Source organism: Eptatretus burgeri, chromosome 20 (assembly GCF_056783735.1).
Source record: "Eptatretus burgeri isolate ZD-2024b chromosome 20, Ebu_testis_v1, whole genome shotgun sequence".
NCBI lineage: Eukaryota > Metazoa > Chordata > Myxini > Myxiniformes > Myxinidae > Eptatretus > Eptatretus burgeri.
In genome coordinates, this window is record NC_140980.1 from 2,089,523 (window position 1) to 2,114,223 (window position 24,701).

The 24,701-nt window shown below is 42.8% G+C and overlaps 1 protein-coding gene and 3 non-coding genes across 4 annotated transcripts in view; all 4 read right to left on the bottom strand.

Annotated features, from left to right (window-relative positions):
* Positions 1-24,701, bottom strand: part of LOC147008295 (cell surface glycoprotein MUC18-like) — a 153,995-nt gene that overhangs the window by 123,698 nt on the left and 5,596 nt on the right. Inside the window, exons 2-6 of the mRNA XM_085865144.1 lie at positions 24,538-24,659; positions 19,219-19,429; positions 17,340-17,413; positions 16,742-16,829; positions 16,455-16,637 (exon numbers count right to left, since the gene is read on the bottom strand). Of these exons, the coding sequence (XP_085721270.1) occupies positions 16,455-16,637; positions 16,742-16,829; positions 17,340-17,413; positions 19,219-19,429; positions 24,538-24,659 (678 nt within the window). The remainder of the gene's footprint in view (positions 1-16,454; positions 16,638-16,741; positions 16,830-17,339; positions 17,414-19,218; positions 19,430-24,537; positions 24,660-24,701) is intronic.
* Positions 2,060-2,141, bottom strand: TRNAS-AGA (transfer RNA serine (anticodon AGA)). The gene has a single exon. It is a non-coding gene; the product is annotated as a tRNA-Ser (tRNA).
* On the bottom strand, positions 7,017-7,098 carry TRNAS-UGA (transfer RNA serine (anticodon UGA)). The gene has a single exon. It is a non-coding gene; the product is annotated as a tRNA-Ser (tRNA).
* Positions 11,756-11,837, bottom strand: TRNAS-AGA (transfer RNA serine (anticodon AGA)). Its single transcript has one exon. It is a non-coding gene; the product is annotated as a tRNA-Ser (tRNA).

Genomic DNA, 24,701 nt, shown 5'->3' on the forward strand with positions numbered 1-24,701 from the left:
TGGGACTGGTCCACCACTGTGAAGAAATTATAACGGCATTGAGTTGAGCGCCTATCTCTGCCAGGCTCAACAGTTTACGTTTTGTATCCAACTGAAAGGCCGGATCTGGATCCGGACCTGAAACAAAATCTAATCGAATTGTTCTTGTCACCGAACCAACTCATCCAAAAAGATTTATCATAACTCGGCCACAACTTTTTGAGATATCGTGCTATATATCGTTTTTGACCCGATCTCTAAATGGTGAAGAATCACATTAAAAGTTCTAGTATCCGGATCTGTATCTGGATCTTCACCAAAATCTAATCAGTTCATCCTTGTCACACAGCGAAGCTGTCCACCAAATTTCGTCCAAATCCGTCTTCAACGTTTTGAGATATTCTGTTCACAGACAAACGAATGAAATTGCTCGTTGAGCAAAGAATTGCTGGAATAACTTTGTCATATCTCCATGATCTCTGAAAAAAGAAAAACCTGGAAATCAATTTGGTTCCTACAAGTCGATAGTGCTTCTGTTTAATGAATTATAGCACTTAGTTTGGTCATGATCATTACTTGGAAATCAATGGGACTTGAAATGGCGTTTTTATCGCAATTTGAAATTTTTGACCCGACCCCCCTGACATTCGACCCCCGACCACTCAGAAGGGTGTTGGTGTGGCATGCCAATGAGACATATGGTTGGATGCAGAATTGGAAGATGCACATTTTGGATTTGGTTTGAAGTCGACACGACCATGTTAGCGGACGTTATTGCAAAAATAAGAATTTCTGTTTTTCGGTGACCTTGACCATTGACCTCGATTCACCAACAACGTCAAGTGTCTAAGTTGGACCATGGACGACGTCTGTACCCAGGTTGGTCATGATCGCTGAAACGGTGTGGCTGCTCCGGCGAAAACAAACACACAAACAAACAGACAGACACACAGAATGACACACACAACTGACCAACATAATTTCCGAAATCCGAAGGATTCCGGAAATTAACAAGAAGACGTCACGCAGAGCACGATACTTGCAAAATCCATGAAACAAATTTAACCGAAAAAATAATTTGTGGTTGAATTCAGTGGCCAAATATGCAGCTCCTCTTCAAATTTGAAGTCAATGGGTTTAAAATTAGGGGTGTTTGAAATACCACCTAAGTTGTTGACCTTGGGACGAGGTTGAACTTTTGTAGATGGTGACCTCAAAAACAATTGGCTGGTTTAATTCAGTGACCTGAAATATAAATCCTCTTCAAATTTCAAGTCAATTCGACAAAAATTGAGGATTTCAGAAGTATCACCTCAGTTGTTGATCTTGGGTCGATGTTGACCTCAAAAATAATCTCCTTCTTCCTTATGACAAACTCTACCATGTGGTGAAGTTTCGTGAAGATCGGTTTTAAATTGTCACTTGGAGGCGACAAACAAACGGACAGAACAACAAAATCGACTGATCATCGACGTTGCAGGAAACAGAGAGAGACAGAGAGAGAGAGAGAGAGAGAGAGAGAGAGAGAGAGAGAGAGAGGGAGAGAGAGAGAGAGAGAGAGAGAGAGAGAGAGAGAGAGAGAGAGAGAGAGAGAGAGAGAGAGAGAGAGAGAGAGAGAGAGAGAGAGAGAGAGAGAGAGAGAGAGAGAGAGAGAGAGAGAGAGAGAGAGAGAGAGAGAGAGAGAGAGAGAGAGAGAGAGAGAGAGAGAGAGAGAGAGAGAGAGAGAGAGAGAGAGAGAGAGAGAGAGAGAGAGAGAGAGAGAGAGAGAGAGAGAGAGAGAGAGAGAGAGAGAGAGAGAGAGAGAGAGAGGTGAAAACACAACCCCCTTCACCTTCGGTGGTCGAGGACATCATGTAAGTTCCATCACAAGAAACTTTGACGCTGGAGAAGAGGAAACAATGAGACCCCTGAAGACCTGCACAACTTGTTATCAACTTATAAAGTTGCTTGAACTCACTCCATTCTTGATTTTAATGCAGAGCTTCAAGAAAGGAAACAGCACGAACTTCGGTTCGACTCTGCTGTGCACAAACGGCTGTCCTCCCAGAATCAAAGTGGAGGCTCCAAAAAAACAGTACAACGTCATGGACAGGATTCGAACCTGTGCAGGGAAACCCCATTGGATTTCTAGTCCAACGCCTTAACCACTCGGCCACCATGACATGTGCCAAATGATGTTCTTACGATTTTGATGAAACTCGGCCACGAGCTTCATATTTGATGTCGAACGAAGGTGTATTGACCGCATCAAAATCTGCGCTCATTCAGGTGGTGAACGTGGGGCGGGGGTGGGGGTTAACCCCCCAAAACAGTTGGTATTTGCCATCTTTACCGAAACTACACACACGATATCGATGAAACTTGACACAACCTTCCTCACCCGTAATGGACCAAAGTTTGTTCACGCAATTAGAAAATCAGGGCCGAAGAGACTCTGATGGGGGTCTGAGCCCCCCAAAATAAGTATTTGCTCTCTTCTCCAAAACTACAAACACAATTTTAATGAAACTTGACCACAACTTCATTACCCATGATGTACTAACATTTGTTCGCAGCATTAAAAAAAGTTAGGGTCTGAGGACCTCTGGCTGGGCATCTGTTGGGGTGGGAAGGTGTGTGTATATGTGTGTGTGTGTGTGTGTGTGTGTGTGTGTGTGTGTGTGTGTGTGTGTGTGTGTGTATGTGTGTGTGTTTGGGGGGGGCGTTGATTGACTTGCTCCTGATCCAAGTGAGCTTCAGGACACGCAGTCGTATTTTTAATATTATATCGACCTTTGACAGTCTTTTCAAAACCTGCAGTTGCCCATCACCTGGACGAATCGCGACACAATCACACCCCAGAGCAATCAGTGATTTCTTCGTGAAACTGTACAAGTTCACAATTGTCTCCCGTGGCAATGGACATCTTTTTCGCCCCCGTTGAACTTAGTCCGAAATGGGGACTTACGGGTTGGGTCTCGTCCGTCTGTGCATCTGTGTTTCTGTCCACAGTCGTATCTCAGACATGTATGAACCTATTTTGTTCAAACTTGGCACAACGACAGTACGTGATGGTATACATCTGCTCATCATTTTGGTTCCTGATTCAATCAAAGATGGCCGACTGGCGGCCATTGTACTTGTGAAAACCTGATGTTAAACACGTCCTCAACCATTTCTCAGACATGCCTTTACCGATCTTGCTCAAACCTGGCACACAGGTAACGAATGATGGCTTACACATGCACGTCATTTATTTTTGAGATCAGATCAAGATGGCCGACTGGGGACATCAGGGCCGGATTTAGACATGTGGTGGTCTCTGGGCAGCCTTCATTAGTGGAGGCCGACCCTACCTTAGAAGACTAAAAATAACACCGCAAAGCGGGCGTAACCCCTCAGCCCCCTGACGCAAACCATTTTCAAGATGGTGGCCATATTGAAAATCGCAGCGCGCCCATTATCGAAAAGAACCTTCCTCTGCTCAACAAAAAAAACACACCCAGCAAAATTGGATTTAATTGGACAAGGCATTCTCAAATTGACGGAAACCAATTTCAAGATGGCTGCCATGGAGGCCACATTGAAAATTGCAGCGCGCCCATTTTCGAAAAGAACCTTCCTCTACTCAACCCCAACACACCCAGCAAAAATGGATTTAATCGGACAAGGCGTTCTCCTCGAAATTGACGGAAACCAAAAGTTGACAGACGCCCGGACGCCTGGACAACGCCTGTGAAGACAATCGGGCTGAGGGGTAAAAACTGATCAGACAGCATTTTCAACGAAATGATAATATTCTATTGTCTGCAGTTAAATAGAATTACTTTTATATGTAAATAAATATTATTAAATGTTATACTGTTTGTGTAATTCAGTACATCTCCCCCCAAATACATGAACATGAATCCCTTTTGGGTGAAATTTGCATTCCCAATCGAAAACATCATACATGTCAAGTGACGAATTATCTTACACAATATAACGAGGTGACCCACATCACGAACACCCATGACTGAATAACCCAATTGTCTGCAATCTTCCATGTCACATGACCACTCAATTCAGTTGTGCATCCACATAAATGTTGTAAATATGGGTTAGTCCTTTAACTCCGAACAGCAGAATTACTAAAACCACAGGGGCGATGACATTTTATGTCTTTTTCTCCTTGTTTGTACTTGAAGTCAAGGCGCATTAAACAAGGAACAATGCAACTCACTGACAGGCAATGGGAGAAAACGTTGACGGAACAAACAAGGTGTTAAATGCACAAAAGAAGAGAAATGGAAAGGTGTTGTCTTGCAAGTATGTGGAGAGAGATAGGGGATGGTTATGAGAATAGAAAATATCATGGGTGGGGATGGAAGATGACTTGAGGTGTTGGTTAACGGCCAAACTGAAGCTCTGGAGGAGAGAATGTGATTTAACAGACTGAGGAAGGAGGTTCAACAATCGAAGAAAGAAAGAAAATAGGTGGAGGTGAAAACATAACCTTGAATTTCAGATTTTCACAAGGAATGGGTTACTGAAAGAACACGTCCGACCTGGAAAGGTTGGGAAGGAATGGAGAATCAGAGGGAAAATATACCAAAGGAGAGGCAATAAAAACAGAGGGCACCAAAACTATCTGAGATGACAGAGCTGAGCATGTCCTGTTCTTCGACTTTGTGGTTTTCGTTATCCTTGTCCCTTGTCTAGTAAAGATCTCTAATCATCTCTTGTCTTTAAAATATAGAGGACTGATTGATGTGGTTAAGTAAATATATTACGAGCAGGGTTGCCACCTTCAGGGCGGGTCGAGATTGTGTATTACTTGCTGAAAAATGGAGCCTGGACATGAAATATCAGGTCATCTCATAGCTCGTAGGACCTCTGATGAAAGGGAGACACTTCTACCTTGGCTCATACACGCATAATATAACTTTCCAATCCTATCTATCTTTAGTTCTCTGTCTTGGAGTAGTTACCAGACAAAGTTATGGGACTGGTCCACAACTGTGAAGAAATTCGAATGGCATTCAGTTGAGCGCATATCTCTGCCAGGCTCAACAGTTTACGTTTTGTATCCAACTGAAAGGCCGGATCTGGATCCGGACCTGAAACAAAATCTAATCGAATTGTTCTTGTCACCGAACCAACTCATCCACCAAGATTTATCATGACTCGGCCACAACTTTTTGAGATATCGTGCTATATATCGTTTTTGACCCGATCTCTAAATGGTGAAGAATCACATTAAAAGTTCTAGTATCCGGATCTGTATCTGGATCTTCACCAAAATCTAATCAGTTCATCCTTGTCACACACCGAAGCTGTCCACCAAATTTCGTCCAAATCCGTCTTCAACGTTTTGAGATATTCTGTTCACAGACAAACGAATGAAATTGCTCGTTGAGCAAAGAATTGCTGGAATAACTTTGTCATATCTCCATGATCTCTGAAAAAAGAAAAACCCGGAAATCAATTTGGTTCCCACAAGTCGATAGTGCTTCTGTTTAATGACTTATAGCACTTAGTTTGGTCATGATCATAACTTGGAAATCAATCGGACTTGAAATGGCGTTTTTATCGCAATTTGAAATTTTTGACCCGACCCCTCTGACATTCGACCCCCGACCACTCAGAAGGGTGTTGGTGTGGCATGCCAATGAGACATATGGTTGGATGCAGAATTGGAAGATGCACATTTTGGATTTGGTTTGAAGTCGACACGACCATGTTAGCGGACGTTATTGCAAAAATAAGAATTTCTGTTTTTCGGTGACCTTGACCATTGACCTCGATTCACCAACAACGTCAAGTGTCTAAGTTGGACCATGGACGACGTCTGTACCCAGGTTGGTCATGATCGCTGAAACGGTGTGGCTGCTCCGGCGAAAACAAACACACAAACAACAGACAGACACAGAATGACACACACAACTGACCAACATAATTTCCGAAATCCGAAGGATTCCGGAAATTAACAAGAAGACGTCACGCAGAGCACGATACTTGCAAAATCCATGAAACAAATTTGACCGAAAAAATAATTTGTGGTTGAATTCAGTGGCCAAATATGCAGCTCCTCTTCAAATTTGAAGTCAATGGGTTTAAAATTAGGGGTGTTTGAAATACCACCTAAGTTGTTGATCTTGGGACTCGGTTGAACTTTTGTAGATGATGACCTCAAAAATAATTGGCTGGTTTAACTCAGTGACCTGAAATATAAATCCTCTTCAAATTTCAAGTCAATCCGACAAAAATTGAGGATTTCAGAAGTATCACCTCAGTTGTTGATCTTGGGTCGATGTTGACCTCAAAAATAATCTCCTTCTTTCTTATGACAAACTCTACCATGTGGTGAAGTTTCGTGAAGATCGGTTTTAAATTGTCATTTGGAGGCGACAAACAAACGGACAGAAAAACAAAATCGACTGATCATCGACGTTGCAAGAAACAGAGAGAGAGACAGAGAGAGAGAGACAGAGAGAGAGAGAGAGAGACAGAGAGAGAGGGAGAGAGAGAGAGAGAGAGAGAGAGAGAGAGAGAGAGAGAGAGAGAGAGAGAGAGAGAGAGAGAGAGAGAGAGAGAGAGAGAGAGAGAGAGAGAGAGAGAGAGAGAGAGAGAGAGAGAGAGAGAGAGAGAGAGAGAGAGAGAGAGAGAGAGAGAGAGAGAGAGAGAGAGAGAGAGAGAGAGAGAGAGAGAGAGAGAGAGAGAGAGACACAGAGAGACAGAGAGAGAGAGAGAGAGAGAGAGAGAGAGAGAGAGAGAGAGAGAGAGAGAGAGAGAGAGAGAGAGAGAGGGAGAGAGAGAGGTGAAAACACAACCTCCTTCACCTTCGGTGGTCGAGGACATCATGTAAGTTCCATCACAAGAAACTTTGACGCTGGAGAAGAGGAAACAATGAGACCCGTGAAGACCTGCACAACTTGTTATCAACTGAAAGTTGCTTGAACTCACTCCGTTCTTGATTTTAATGCAGAGCTTCAAGAAAGGAAACAGCACGAACTTCGGTACGACTCTGCTGCGCTGTCCTCCCAGAATCAAAGTGAAGGCTCCAAAAAATAGTGCAACGTCATGGACAGGATTCGAACCTGTGCGGGGAAACCCCATTGGATTTCAAGTCCAACACCTTAACCACTCGGCCACCATGACATGTGCCAAATGATGTTCTTACGATTTTGATGAAACTAGGCCACGAGCTTCATATTTGATGTCGAACGAAGGTGTATTGACCGCATCAAAATCTGCGCTCATTCAGGGGTGAACGTGGGGCGGGGGGTGGGGGTTAACCCCCCAAAATAGTTGGTATTTGCCATCTTTTCCGAAACTACACACACGATATCGATGAAACTTGACACAACCTTCCTCACCCGTGATGGACCAAAGTTTGTTCACGCAATTAGAAAATCAGGGCCGAAGAGGCTCTGATGGGGGTCTGAGCCCCCCAAAATAAGTATTTGCTCTCGTCTCCAAAACTACAAACACAATTTCAATGAAACTTGACCACAACTTCATTACCCATGATGTACGAAAATTTGTTCGCATCATTAAAAAAAAGTTAGGGTCTGAGGACCTCTGGCTGGGCATCTGTTGGGGTGGGAAGGTGTGTGTGTGTGTGTGTGTGTGTGTGTGTGTGTGTGTGTGTTGGGGGGGGGGTTGATTGACTCTTGCTTGTGATCCAAGTGAGCTTCAGGACATGCAGTCGTATCTTTAATATCGACCTTTGACAGTCTTTTCAAAACCTGCAGTTGCCCATCACCTGGACGAATCGCGACACAATCACACCCCAGAGCAATCAGTGATTTCTGCCTGAAACTGTACAAGTTCACAATTGGCTCCCATGGCAATGGACATCTTTTTCGTCCCCGTTGAACTTCGTCCGAAATGGGGGCTTACGGGTTGGGTCTCGTCCGTCTGTGCATCTGTCCACAGTCGTATCTCAGACACATATGAACCTATTTTGTTCAAACTTGGCACAACGACAGTACGTGATGGTATACATCTGCTCATCATTTTGTTTCCTCATTCAATCAAAGATGGCCGACTGGCGGCCATTGTACTTGTGAAAACCTGATGTTAAACACGTCCTCAACCATTTCTCAGACATGCCTTTACCGATCTTGCTCAAACCTGGCACACAGGTAACAAATGATGGCTTACACATGCACGTCATTTATTTTTGAGATCAGATCAAGATGGCCGACTGGGGATATCAGGGCCGGATTTAGACATGTGGTAGTCCCTGGGCAGCCTTCAGTAGTGGAGGCCGACCCTACCTTAGAATACTAAAAATAGCACCGCAAAGCGGGCGTAACCCCTCAGCCCCCTGACGCAAACCAATTGCAAGATGGTGGCCATATTGAAAATCGCAGCGCGCCCATTATCGAAAAGAACCTTCCTCTGCTCAACCCCAACACACCCAGCAAAATTGGATTTAATCGGACAAGGCATTCTCCTCGAAATCGACGGAAACCAATTTCAAGATGGCTGCCATGGAGGCCACATTGAAAATCGCAGCGCGCCCATTTTCGAAAGCAACCTTCCTCGACTCAACCCCAACACACCCAGCAAAAATGGATTTCTTCGGACAAGGCGTTCTCCTCGAAATTGACGGAAACCAAAAGTTGACAGACGCCCGGACGCCTGGACAACGCCTGTGACGACAAGTGGGCTGAGGGGTAAAAACTGATCAGACAGCATTTTCAACGAAATGAGAATATTCTATTGTCTGCAGTTAAATAGAATTACTTTTATATGAAAATAAGTATTATTAAATGTTAGACTGTTTGTGTAATTCAGTACATCTCCCCCCAAATACATGAACATGAATCCCTTTTGGGTGAAATTTGCATTCCCAATCGAAAACATCAAACATGTTAAGTGACGAATTATCTCACACAATATAATGAGGTGACCCACATCATTAATATCCATGACTGAATAACCCAATCGTCCGCAATCTTCCATGTCACATGTCCACTCAATTAAGTTGTGCATCCACATAAATGTTGTAAATATGGGTTAGCCCTTTAACTCCGAACAGCAAAATTACTAAAACCACAGGGGCGATGACATTTTATGTCTTTTTCTCCTTGTTTGTACTTGAAGTCAAGGCGCATTGAACAAGGAACAATGCAACTCACTGACAGGCAATGGGAGAAAACGTTGACGTAACAAACAAGGTGTTAAATGCACCAAAGAAGAGAAATGGAAAGGTGTTATCTTGCAAGTATGTGGAGAGAGATAGGGGATGGTTATGAGAATAGAAAATATCATGTGTGGGGATGGAAGATGACTTGAGGTGTTGGTTAACGGCCAAACTGAAGCTCTGGAGGAAAGAATGTGATTTAACAGACTGAGGAAGGAGATTCAACAATAGAAGAAAGGAAGAAAAGAGGTGGAGGTGAAAACATAACCTTGAATTTCAGATTTTCACAAGGAGTGGGTTACTGAAAGAACACGTCCAACCTGGAAAGGTTGGGAAGGAATGGAGAATCAGAGGGAAAACATATCAAAGGAGAGGCAATAAAAACAGAGGGCACCAAAACTATCTGAGATGACAGAGCTGAGCATGTCCTGTGCTTCCACTTTGTGGTTGTTGTTATCCTTGTCCCTTGTCTCGTAAAGATCTCTTATCATCTCTTGTCTTTAAAATATAGAGGACTGATTGATGTGGTTAAGTAAATATATTACGAGCAGGGTTGCCACCTCCAGGGCGGGTGGAGATTGTGTATTACTTGCTGAAAAATGGAGCCTGGACATGAAATATCAGGTAATCTCGTAGCTCGTAGGACCTCTGATGAAAGGGAGACACTTCTACCTTGGCTTATACACGCATAATATAACTTTCCAATCCTATCTATCTTTAGTTTTCTGTCTTGGAGGAGTTACCAGACAAAGTTATGGGACTGGTCCACCACTGTGAAGAAATTATAACGGCATTCAGTTGAGCGCCTATCTCTGCCAGGCTCAACAGTTTACGTTTTGTATCCAACTGAAAGGCCGGATCTGGATCCGGACCCGAAACAAAATCTAATCGAATTGTTCTTGTCACCGAACCAACTCATCCACTAAGATTTATCATGACTCGGCCACAACTTTTTGAGATATCGTGCTATAAATCGTTTTTGACCCGATCTCTAAATGGTGAAGAATCACATTAAAAGTTCTAGTATCCGGATCTGTATCTGGATCTTCACCAAAATCTAATCAGTTCATCCTTGTCACACAGCGAAGCTGTCCACCAAATTTCGTCCCAATCCGTCTTCAACGTTTTGAGATATTCTGTTCACAGACAAACGAATGAAATTGCTCGTTGAGCAAAGAATTGCTGGAATAACTTTGTCATATCTCCATGATCTCTGAAAAAAGAAAAACCTGGAAATCAATTTGGTTCCTACAAGTCGATAGTGCTTCTGTTTAATGAATTATAGCACTTAGTTTGGTCATGATCATTACTTGGAAATCAATGGGACTTGAAATGGCGTTTTTATCGCAATTTGAAATTTTTGACCCGACCCCCCTGACATTCGACCCCCGACCACTCAGAAGGGTGTTGGTGTGGCATGCCAATGAGACATATGGTTGGATGCAGAATTGGAAGATGCACATTTTGGATTTGGTTTGAAGTCGACACGACCATGTTAGCGGACGTAATTGCAAAAATAAGAATTTCTGTTTTTCGGTGACCTTGACCATTGACCTCGATTCACCAACAACGTCAAGTGTCTAAGTTGGACCATGGACGACGTCTGTACCCAGGTTGGTCATGATCGCTGAAACGGTGTGGCTGCTCCGGCGAAAACAAACACACAAACAAACAGACAGACACACAGAATGACACACACAACTGACCAACATAATTTCCGAAATCCGAAGGATTCCGGAAATTAACAAGAAGACGTCACGCAGAGCACGATACTTGCAAAATCCATGAAACAAATTTAACCGAAAAAATAATTTGTGGTTGAATTCAGTGGCCAAATATGCAGCTCCTCTTCAAATTTGAAGTCAATGGGTTTAAAATTAGGGGTGTTTGAAATACCACCTAAGTTGTTGACCTTGGGACGAGGTTGAACTTTTGTAGATGGTGACCTCAAAAACAATTGGCTGGTTTAATTCAGTGACCTGAAATATAAATCCTCTTCAAATTTCAAGTCAATTCGACAAAAATTGAGGATTTCAGAAGTATCACCTCAGTTGTTGATCTTGGGTCGATGTTGACCTCAAAAATAATCTCCTTCTTCCTTATGACAAACTCTACCATGTGGTGAAGTTTCGTAAAGATCGGTTTTAAATTGTCACTTGGAGGCGACAAACAAACGGACAGAACAACAAAATCGACTGATCATCGACGTTGCAAGAGAGAGAGAGAGAGAGAGAGAGAGAGAGAGAGAGAGAGAGAGAGAGAGAGAGAGAGAGAGAGAGAGAGAGAGAGAGAGAGAGAGAGAGAGAGAGAGAGAGAGAGAGAGAGAGAGAGAGAGAGAGAGAGAGAGAGAGAGAGAGAGAGAGAGAGAGAGAGAGAGAGAGAGAGAGAGAGGTGAAAACACAACCTCCTTCACCTTCGGTGGTGGAGGACATCATGGAAGTTCCATCACAAGAAACTTTGACGCTGGAGAAGAGGAAACAATGAGACCCCTGAAGACCTGCACAACTTGTTATCAACTTATAAAGTTGCTTGAACTAACTCCGTTCTTGATTTTAATTCAGAGCTTCAAGAAAGGAAACAGCACGAACTTCGGTTCGACTCTGCTGTGCACAAACGAATGTCCCCAGAATCAAAGTGGAGGCTCCAAAAAAAACAGTACAACGTCATGGACAGGATTCGAACCTGTGCAGGGAAACCCCATTGGATTTCTAGTCCAACGCCTTAACCACTCGGCCACCATGACATGTGCCAAGTGATGTTCTTACGATTTTGATGAAACTCGACCACGAGCTTCATATTTGATGTCTCACGAAGGTGTATTGACCGCATCAAAATCTGCGCTCATTCAGGGGGTGAACGTGGGGCGGGGGGGGGGGGGTTAACTCCCAAAAGTAGTTGGTATTTGCCATCTTTTCCGAAACTACACACACGATACCGATGAAACTTGACACAACCTTCCTCACCCGTGATGGACCAAAGTTTGTTCACGGCATTCGAAAATCAGGGCCGAAGAGGCTCTGATGGGGGTCTGAGCCCCCCAAAATAAGTATTTGCTCTCTTCTCCAAAACTACAAACACAATTTTAATGAAACTTGACCACAACCTTCATTACCCATGATGGACTAAAATTTGTTAGCAGCATTAAAAAAAAGTTAGGGTCTGAGGACCTCTGGCTGGGCATCTGTTGGGGTGGGAAGGTGTGTGTATATGTGTGTGTGTGTGTGTGTGTGTGTGTGTGTGTGTGTGTGTATGTGTGTGTGTGTGTGTGTGTGTGTTGGGGGGGGGCGTTGATTGACTCTTTCTCCTGATCCAAGTGAGCTTCAGAACACGCAGTCGGATTTTTAATATCGAGCTTTGACAGTCTTTTCAAAACCTGCAGTTCCCCATCACCTGGACGAATCCCGACACAATCACACCCCAGAGCAATCAGTGATTTCTGCGTGAAACTGTACAAGTTCACAATTGGCTCCCATGGCAATGGACATCTTTTTCACCCCCGTTGAACTTAGTCCGAAATGGGGGCTTACGGGTTGGGTCTCGTCCGTCTGTGCATCTGTGTGTCTGTCCACCGTCGTATCTCAGACATGTATGAACCTATTTTGTTCAAACTTGGCACAACGATAGTACATGATGGTATACATCTGCTCATCATTTTGTTTCCTCATTCAATCAAAGATGGCCGACGGGCGGCCATTGTACTTGTGAAAACCTGATGTTAAACACGTCCTCAACCATTTCTCAGACATGCCTTTACCGATCTTGCTCAAACCTGGCACACAGGTAACGAATGATGGCTTACACATGCACGTCATTTATTTTTGAGATCAGATCAAGATGGCCGACTGGGGACATCAGGGCCGGATTTAGACATGTGGTCGTCCCTGGGCAGCCTTCAGTAGTGGAGGCCGACCCTACCTTGGAATGCTACAAAGGTGACAAGACATATTTATAGTCATCCACAAAGTATATTTTTCAACAACAAAGAATCTGAACTTCTATATAAAATAGAGAATGAGATAAGATGAATATCTTATATCTGTTCCACTAACTACCAACTACCATTCAGACACTCACAAATACATTTTTCCTTACAATTTTTTTTCCATGAAATATGTGGAAGCCCCCTGGTTGTGGAGGACCCTGGGCAACTGCCCAGCTTGCCCATGCCTAAATGCGGCCCTGGGTGTTTGTTTGTTTGTGTGTTTGTTCGTCGCGCTACTACTCCTACAGTTTTGGACCAATTACATCCAGACTTGCTACATAGGATCAGTATGACCCCACTTAATGTATGAGTGTTTTTATTTTTGCCGGTGGTCTTGGGGGGGGGCGGGGGAGATGGACGCAAATTCTCTACGTAAATGTGTATCGTGTAGCGCCGCCTCCAGTTTGGGGTGGGTATTACAAGTCCTCACCATTTACAGTGCAGTGTTCCTGTCCCCATGTTTTCCAGTGCAGTGAGGTGTTTTGAATATCAGCTGGTATGTTTTGGCTTCATGCACGGAACCCGGGTTTTTTTTTTATTGGCCGACAGTGCTGTTAGTTGCCTCTCCACCGCCCAAATGTAGGTATACGTCAGAAGAATGTGTTGCATGCTTGGAACAAGATTGCCCGTCGGTACTCTGCTTGTCATAATAATAATAATAATAATAATAATAATAATAATAATAATAATACAAGCAACAATGCCACTTCATCCAAAATGATAAAACAGCAGATTAAAATTGAAGCTTTTCAATGTTTTTGAAATTAAAAACAATATCAATTTGGGACGATAAACTCGGACAAAAATAAATCGATTTTTTTTTCCACCTTGTCTTTCCCTTGAACACGTCACCTTATTTTGCCATACAACTCAAGCTGTATTTCGGGCTACAAATGGTGTAAACATTTTGGCTTCACATACCTAATATTATCGTATAATAATCCAATGAGGTCTCTGTTGACATTGAAAGACAGTTCAAGGTGAGTCGAGATTTTCACCAGTGCATTTAATTATCACTTCCAATGTCACCCATCTGTTCAAGTTCATGGGCTGGCAGGATGGCCTACATGGATGCACAGTCACCTCTACGCTGTCCAGCCTGGGTTCGTATCCTGACCCAGCTATAAGCTGTCATCCTGGTATTTCACAGGCAGAGTGATTCATCAATGTGTGTGTTGTCTCTTGGATGGACGTTAAACGGGTGTCCTGTCGGCCAGCATTCCTTGGTGGACATTAAAGATTTCATGGTGCCCTTCGTGAAGAGTAGGTGAGCTATTGCTTGCACCATGGCCAAATTACAAATTTCTGTCTTAACCATCGCAACAGCAGCACAGCTGCACCATCATCCAATGCTACCCTACTACCCCTACTACCCTGGTTGTGCTGCACATGAAAGAGGAAGTTCAAATTCATAAGCACACTTTCATGTTTGAACTTAATAATGAACGATTAACCAAGGTGGTTCACCTTTATCGACAGAGATCCTCCTTGAAGAGGAACCCAGACGCATTCTTTTATTTTTCTTCTCCTGAAAACCATTGAGAATCATTAATCACGGTCTAATTTGAAGGAAAAAAAATAAGAGTTTTTTTTTTTGCCAATCACAAAGTATCGACAAAAGCCCTTGTGTCGATTTTCGATTTCGCCAGGGACGTCACACCTCGAACCCACCTTGATCCAAATGGCGGCTTTCCATCGAGAAACGGTGGATTTTGAGCTCGGATTCCGATATTGAATCCACCGTCATCAGCAACTCTGAAGGTTCTCAGTCTGTTGAAGCTGATCAGCTATTGCAGACAAAATTGGAAATGGAAATGCTTTCGGGGAAATTGTGGAGCCGTATCATTTCTAGCCTTGTGCAAGCGATTCAGATGAAGGAGGAGGAAGTGAAGATGGAGGTGTTAAAAATATCAAAACACCTGTCACATCTTCACTGTTAAAAATAGGTTTTGATTTTCTGTTCAATGGATGATTTATAAGGGAGGGATTGATAAATCAGTTTATATACAATTGATTGATAAATCAGTTTATATATTACTCCAGCAGAAATACCCATCATTTCCTGAGAGCCCACACCGCCCAGGCACACTCGGACATGGCCTGGACAAAATGGGCGACGAATGCTTTGTCCCACTGTTGCAGGCTGACCAGGTGTCTTGTATGTTACGAGATGGTGATGGATATTGTGGGGGTGATGGTAGATGGGGGGATGGTGGAGAGGGGGTTGTGACGTCGCACCAGGACGTGGACTGTCATATCCGCACTGTCTATGGGTTACATCGCGCTGTTTGAGTTAAATTGTACCGCAATGTAATCCATAGACAGTACGGATATGACAGTCCACTTCCTGGTGGAACATCATGGACCCTGAAAGTTTTAGCGTTCTCATTCAAATCCTCTCGTCGTAATAGATGATGATGCATACATACTTTCTCTCCACTACAAATAAATAGATGGTGGTTTATTTGATTTGTATAAATTTGTGTTGATAATAGATTATTATTTTCTTGTAACTGCCGGGGAAATGGCAACAGGTGTTTGATTCACCACTCAAATCGTCCATGTACATCGTAAATTTCCCCACTTTATGATAAATTTCCCATTTAATCATATATCTCCCCACTTTATGATTCAGAAAAAGACATCATATCTATTTTGTATGGTATCAGAGGATAGATTAGTGTCGAGGTGGTCTGAGCACTTGGGTTCCCCTTAAAGATCCCCCTCCACAATCCTTATTGCAATTCTTCCACTTCCTCTAGTTCATCGAGATGCCTCTTTTTTATTTGAATGCTTCAGCAAAACCCGACGATGAACTATTCAATTGCTGATGTGAAGATTTCACCAAACTGTATGACCAGCCAGAGAGAGTGAAGATATGTAGGGTCAATTCATCGTGAAAAAGTTACCAATCACAGTTTTACTAATTTTTGGAAATATCTTCTGATGCCTGGTTAATTCACTCAATATGGAAATCACTTGCAGCTTGGGCTTCGCAATGCATCAATCTTTGCTGGAAATGCTCTCTGCTGTTTTCTCTTTCATCATTACTTGTTATCAAGCTTTCTCTTGATGTTTATCACTCAATGTCCACCATTTCTTTTTTGCTCTTTTTGCCACTGGAGGTTTTGTGGTTTTGCCACACTTGTATCCACATGGTCTCTTTAATTTCATAGATTTTATAAAGGTTTATATCTTAACTTTTTTTGGTCTTGTTTTGCAAAGCCTTAAGATGTGAAGTGCTGTCCAACATTGGTGTTGCCATAAACTCTTCTAAATGCATGTACTATAAATATTATGGACCTGTGAGTTGCATCTTCCTCACGGCACCCGCATTACATACTCAGTTGAGATTAAGAATTAATATTATTCACTCACAGATGAATTCCACACTGATGTCGCTGGACTTCTTGCGTCCGAATTCTCCATGATTTTTGAGGAATACGACATCACAGTGGTACTTTGCGTCTTGGTCATCTGCCGTTGGTTGGTAGTGGAGTTTGGAACTGATTGTGTAGAGGCCGTTGGACTCGCGCACTTCCTTATTATCAACCTTGACATCTGCAGGATTAAAAAGGTGATAAATCACGACACAAACTTGCCCTGGTTGCCAAATGATTGAACGTGTTGTCATAGTTAAGCAATGATCCAAACAGATTTATTACCAGGTACATTGTTATCGAGCTCCATGCTGTCCTTGTACCAAGTGAGGTTAGACATTGGGTAGGAGCCTTTGATCGTGCATTCACCAATCTGTCAAAGCAAAACATTCAAAACTGTAAACATAAATGCAATTTGGTCTGAGATACGTTTTCTACAAAAAGCTTTTATTGAAAGTTTTTCCTGCATGTGGTACTATTGAAGTGGCTGAGAATCATGGAGACTTAAAAGCCAAGAACAATAGTCTCACAAACTTGAACCTTCAAACGGTGAGAGTGGCATAGTTAAACATTCACCCAAGATGAAAATGCAGTTGCTTCAATATTCAGATCTGTTTAGTCTTCCCAACCAAATGCAATGTGTCTTGATGCCAGGATCGCAGGTTCGAATTGAGTTTCTCCTGTTGTCTACTCAAGTCACTCTTAATTTATGTAAAAGTACACTGCTCTCTTCTGAGGTCCTTGTCACATTTCTAAAATCTGTACAAGCTCTTCCGTGAGCCTTGGAATTCTGCATATTGTTTTACAATTTCAAACATTATATTAATAATATAGATAATATTTCAAGCGACTTTTGGAAGAAAATGTGCAGTAAAATGCTCACCAACACAGGCTGTGATTTCGTATCCACATTCACAGGCACTTTGCCCGATGTTATTGTTGGAGTTTCAGGAATTGCTGCAGAAACGAAAAATGGCTATTTGGATGGAGATACACATGTAAATACTGTAATAATAATAATAATAATTATAATAATAATTAGATGCAAATCCCGTCCACGGCCACTTTGTACTCAAACTAAACTTGACGAAAACGATAGTTTAAAAAAAAAAAAAATATATATATATATATATATATATATATATATATATATATATATATATATATATATATATATATATATATATATATATATATATATATATATATATATATATATAGTGGCCTGAAAGTCACTTTACCCCTTCCCAGTGAAGCATTGTTCTTGAACTGTTTTAATATACAGCTTTTATTGTGCAGTACTTACAATAATTAATTTGTCATTGTATCTGTATGTGCTCCATCATTCTTCTGAGTCAATGTTTCCGCATACCATAGCGGGCGAGGGCAGAGGGGAAGGGACGGAGGGAAGTGCAACAAATTTATCAGGGGTAAAGTAACTTTCGGGCTACCCTGTATATGTGTGTGTGTATATATATATATATATATATATATATATATATATATATATATATATATATATATATATATATATATATATATATATTATTCATTTGTATTCTCTACAGAAACATAATGGCCTGGATAGACAGACAGTTATCATTATCATTACCATTATCAGTACCATTATTATTATTATAATGATCATTATTATAAGTATCATACTGTACCATTATCAGTACCATGATTAAAATCAATATCATTATTATGATGCATCATTATTATGAACCATTTTCATTATAACTATGATTACTATGACTGTTATCATTATTACCAATGTTTACCGAAGAAACCCTGAACATTTTTTTATCGTTTTCCCTGCCGAGAAATAAACAGTTTACAGGGAGGGGCCTCCATGTTCAATATTGTGCTTTTCCCCATCACAACAACATTCCCGGAACTCGTCTCCAGGGCAAAAAAAAACCCATGGCTTGTGCAACTGGGCAAATGAGAGCTATTTATAGTCACTCTGATTTTGCCCTTTCATATTTTGATCTAATTATTATTAATTATATTCTCCAGATTCTCATAATAAAGGTTTGTTGAAAATTTGATGACAAAAGCTCAAATGGTCAAAGAGTCAGCCTGGACAGACAATTGCAAAATTTAATCTCCCGCTGTGCATGGGGACGGGCTAATAATAATACAAGTTCCTTTACAAGGAACTTCATTGCAGAAGGAGGTCATTCAGTGAATCAAAGCCTCCACTATGATTACCAACTTATTGTTGTTTGTACATGCTCTATCATTTTTTCAATGGAAAGCACCAAGCAAGGAATCACTGGAAACAATTTTTAAACTCTTTGGTATGACTTGATCAGGGTTCGAACCACCGACATCTCAGACTCAGAGCAGATCCATCCATCAATTGGGACCATACTCTGTGCAGAGCGTTGGTGCTACCTAAGCAGTCTCCTTGACTATTGGACATAATCCTGGACGGGTCGCCACTCCGACCCAGGATACCAGCAAGCTGGCACTCATTTTTGCCGACCTCGGAAGGATGACAGGCAGAGTCAACCCCACCTGGTATTAATTCAAAGATAAAAGTGGGATTTGAACTCAGGATCTTAGGATCCCAAGCCCTCCACCCAAACCATTAAGCCAACACCAGGCAGAGAGCAGATGCTCTAACCATATGACCCCCACCAAGTCTGCTGGTCTGGTATACAACAAGTAAGGACTGCAGTGACTATCTTATGTGACCGATATAAGCATTGCATTGAAAGTTTCTCTCAAATATTCAGCGCAATCGTTCTTACCAAACAGATGCAGTGTGATGGATGTTTCCTTCGTCTTTGCACGACCCTGAACTTCACAAGTGTAGGCGCCAATGTCAGAAAGCCTTGTGCTTGAAACCTTGAGCCGAGAATGATCACCCATGACCAAACGGCCCAGAAATGCCATAGCAATCTCCTCGTCCATGGAGTCTCTGCTTTTTGAGTAAATCTGCTCTCGTGATCCACCTTCATCCTGTTGTACATGATTCATTCATTAATTTCATGTGCAGTCCATGGTTGCTGGTTTTATCATTGTTGGGACCGAGGCTGTCCGCTGATGCAGTGCCTCCTGCAAATTTGGGCAGGAATTAGAAATTTGTTCATGGTGTCGGCGATAGCTCGCCTACTCTTCACGAAGGACACCGTGGGATCTTTCACGTCCGGCAACTAATGCCAGCAGACAGGACGCCCAGTTTAACGTCCATCCAAGGGACGACACACACATTGATCAATCACCCGACCTGTGAAATACCAGGATGACAGTGTTTTACTATACACCAGGAAATACCACCTATCGCTTTGATGACGGGAATACGAAGAGGTGGGGGGGAGAGAAAGAGAGGGGAGTGTGTAGGGGTGAGGGAGTGAGGGGCAGGGAGAGTGAAGAGGGGTGGGGGGAAGGGAAGACAGTGTGAGATGAGAGGAAGGGAAGACAGACATGTGGTGGAGCGTTATTTATGATTCATACCGTCTCATCAAAATGCTTCTGCATAGAATAACAGTGAAGATGGAAACAAAATAATGTCTGAAATCTATTTTCTACCGGTCATACTATAAACACAACCCAGAGACAAACACCACCCGGACACATCCGGAGATAAACACCATCCGGAGACAAACACCACCCAGAGACATCTGGAGACAAATGCCGCCTGGAGACACACACTGCCTGGACACGTCTGGAGACAAGCACCGCCCGGACACGTTGTTACGGATTCGTTAATCCCATATAATTGGAAATGTTACGTTTAATGTTAAAGGCATTATTGTGATAGTAACTGTGAGAAAAAGAAACTCGAGTTACAGTGAATTAAATAAATGTGATACGTATTGGGGGAAGAGGACACGTGCACAGACAACTGAGTGCGTCGTTTTCATCGTGACATTGAGATGGATTATCAACATAACTTTGAAGATGACTTTTGTTGAGGCGACAGTGTTCGAGTAACATGAGTGCTTCACTCCTACATTGGGGAGAACTGGACTGGGTGAAAGATTTGTTATGGAATAGCAATGCTCTGAAACAATGGTCAAGCTTTGGTCAATCTTTGACTTCAGACAGTATGTTGCCTTGTCTCGGGATTGACCTTGAGTGGTTGCCATAAAAAGTAAAGCGATGAGTGTTCAGGAGAAGCGACACAGAAGAGGTCGTGGAGGTGAACCAGATTCCAGCTCCAGCAGCATACGGATCCTTGGAGCAGCAGAGTGCAGAGACGTTCGTCTTGCCAAGCAAGGGCCAAGCGGACGGTGCACAGCAAAGGCAGGGCTGCGACGGCATCGTGAGCCTCATCATTGGGTGCACGTTGACTACAGACCTGATTGTGATTCAGTGCACCTTGCCAGTGTTCGGATTCACTCCTGCTGGCAAACTGGTTGTACTCACGAGGAGCCAACACAGCACTCGGGGTGCAAAACAACTCCACGTTGACTTCCCATGCCTACAGCTTCTCTGGGCAGCTCGCGTCAAGGTCGTTTCTTTTTTTACAGTTACTGAGGATTGATGATGTATTATTATTGAATGATATGAGCACATTTTAACAGTAGGATTTAATAAATTCCATTTTCAATTTCCTTCTATTTTATGTCGTGTGCTGGTTGTCACCTGGTTGTCAATTGACTGAAAAGTTTTAAGTGATCGTTTTAATTGTCTGCCGTGTGACCCTTTTTGTACTTGTGGGGCACTCGCTTTGAGTCACAGAGGTTGCGCGTAAAAAAGTCTGGAGACAAACACCGCCCGGACATGTCCAGAGACAAACACTGCCCAGACACAAACACGGACACGTCCAAAACAAACACCGACATGTCTGGAAACAAACACCACCCAGAAGTATCCAGAGACAAACTCCGTCCGGAGACAAACACCGCCTGGAGATAAATACCGCACGGACATGTCCGGAGACAAACACCGCCCGGACATGTCCAGAGACAAACACAGCCCAAACACAAACACGGACACGTCCGTAAACAAACACCGGCATGTCTGGAAACAAACACCACCCAGACGTATCCAGAGACAAACTCCGTCCGGAGACAAACACCGCCTGGAGATAAATACCGCACGGACACGTTCGGAGACAAACACCATCTGCATATAATCACTGCCCGAACACGTCTGGGAACAGAGAGACAGAGATACGGGTGAGTGTGCTGCACTGGATTAGGAGGGGGCAGAGCAAGGATAGGACAGAGAGAGAGGGGGAGGTGGGGGCAGGGGAATTAGCAGAGAGAAACTGTTAATTAAAAAAAATGCTTTATGAAAAACACACACCAAAAAAAAAATATATATATATATATATATATATATATATATATATATATATATATATATATATATATATATATATATATATATATATATATATATATATATATATATATAGTAACAGCCATGGGTACCGAGTGTATAATGAGGGGGTTAATCCTCGTTTCTCCTTGGAAGAGCCGGACCTGGGGCCACCGCTTACAATTAACTTTGTGGTGCGATGGGTTGCTTTACAACCACGGACGCCAATCAGTTAACCACGAGTTCCAGTGTCCACCGTCTCATTTGCCGTTTAACTCGAGGTCACGTGGCTTCCTGAACGGGGAGCGCGCCCTTGGCGATGCACCAATCCTATCTTTATTAGATCTTAATCAGGGTGGCCGAGTGCGTGCCGACTATGGCAGGTTAATTAGTTTGGTAACTACCTCCCAGTCTATCTCGGGTCGGACAATGCTGGATCAACGGAAGGAAAGGGACAAGCACGGACAGGTTGGAACGTCAACAAGGAATTTATTAATAAGAAAAATAAATAAACTGAAGAACTTTTTATTTCCTTGTGATGTAAATGGATGAACTCAAATCAATCAAAATAATTTCAAACAAATAAAGAATTCAACAGACATTGATAGAAAAATAGACAAAGAGAAGATGCTAATCACTATGCCTTACTTAACAAGTAAACAGAAGACAAGGGTACCCAGAAGATCATTCAGGGGGAAAAGAAATCTGGTCTCGGCTTACCAAGGTAGAAGTCGTTGTGCGTCCAATAAAATGTCCTGAAATATGTGAGCGTGCCTTGGTCCACTGCCAGCGCCCTGCTTCGCCGTGTACCCATTCGCAAACAGGCTCAAACACCAATCAAAGTCACGTCGTCACCCCCAGGAACCAGGGACACCAAGAATCAGGTATGCCAACAGCAGGTACCGAGCAGAACCAACAGGAATGGTCCAACCGTCACCAACTGCAAGCCGTTTCCAGTTGTCAGGGGCTGTCACCAACAACTCAGAACGCGGTGTGCTTAATGAAATGTCCTGCAAGTCCAAAGTGTAAATAAATCGTCCACCTCCAAGCCAACGTATCCTGATGGAAAGGGGGTAGAACGAGCCTCCGTTGGGCTAACGGCGAAATGAGGAAAACGCCATCCATAAGAAAGGGAATCTGTTCTATACCCTTCTCCAACACATCGAAATGTTAGAATCCCACCAGACAAGGGGATGGGTCTATCCTGGACATGCATTTATAGAAATAACTGTCTGAGGAACTGAATATTGCATGCATTAGTCAGATCTGATTCTGAAATCCAAAACAATATTATGTATGTGTGTATATATATATATATATATATATATATATATATATATATATATATATATATATTATACTTATGGTCAGTATGGTCCACCAACATTGAAGGTCTCCATTTGAATGACAATGATCTCTCCAGTTAAGTTACTGACATGACTCCAAACAATGCGCGATGAACAGAAACGTTCTCTTACAGGATGTTGTCAATTGCACTGGGTCTATCCCTGGCGAGTCGCTCTTCCATTTTGACAGGAACCTCCTGCTTTGGGAATAGTGTTGCTGTCGACATCAAGAACTACATTCCTCACTGTCCACGTTAACCACTTTGAATACCACCGGTGGAACATTACTCTCCACAACCACCTAATGTTTGTCTGTGTGGTGCACGTCCACAAAGAGATGAAAGCTCCACATTCACCTTTCTGACTGCAAACATGGATTAACCATTAACTAGGTATCCAAACTCACTGTTCGTTATCTGTGTTGATTTCAACTGCCAGCATGGCAGTTATCCAGGAGATGGCTCTGCAGCATCCAGCAAGGTATTTCTTCTGTGACATCTGTGGATCTGGAGCAATGTGTAAACTTTGCAGACAAAATATCCTGGTCCTCCTCTGCCCTTCATGCTTCCCCTGAACAAAGTTATTGCGAGAGACAATATGCCTCTGGCTATCGTCTACCTCCATCTCATCTGTGGCTGTGACAGCCATCGTTTTGGGCGTGGTATTGTACAGGGAATACTGTGACGAAGCAGTAGCCTCCTGGTAGCTTGCTTTCTCAACATGGATGGCAAACCAAATGAGGACAACTTTCACAAGTGTGCATCAAACCTTAAGCAAGCCAGTAAATATCATCTTGTAAATTTAAAGGGTAAACTCATAAAACCCTCCAACCAGTCTGCTCCCACAAAGGCCCACTGCATATTTTCAGGTCTATCTCTGGTGTATGCGAGCTCTCCACCCCCCTTACTCAGCTCAAATGGCCAGGCCACAGACTGCTCGAGACATGACAGAATGACAAGATAGATAGAGTTCAGTTCATCCTCGACTCTGCATTGGAGTAAGGCCCGAATGGCATGTGTTCTCAAATCTTGCTTTGCTCCCTTCCCCAGCTCCTGCAGGATGCACATTTTTTCCCAGCAACTCCCACCTGCTCAAACTCACAAAATTCAGGCTTACTGCCCATCTCCGCTCTTTTGTTCCTCGTTTCACCCGTTTGTGGAACTGCATTCCCGAGGCTGTTCAATCCCACTGCTTCCCTCCATTGCTTCAAGTTGGCAGTGCACCGCTGCCATCTGCTGTCCTGCCATCCTTACCTACGCATGAGCCTCCACAACCCAACACTCACAGTGGAGGTTCATGCGTTTCTTTTCCACCGCTCTCTCGCCTTTTGCCCGTTTGATCATGGGCTACTTGCTGCATCCAGCTGCGACCCCACAAGGCTGTTGTCACCTCATTCTTTCATTTTATGCACAAAAGGTAGTCGTTAATAATGCAGCTCTCCGACACTCTTACCTTGTACCAGGTGACATGTTTTACGTGACCTTTCTTGTCATTTGCTTGGCATGGGAGTTGTACACTTTCACCCAAGGTTGCTGAGATATCCTCATCAGCATTGTCTGCACTTGCTTTTTTACCTGTTAAACAGAATATGAAATCAATGTGCTTAATTACTTCTC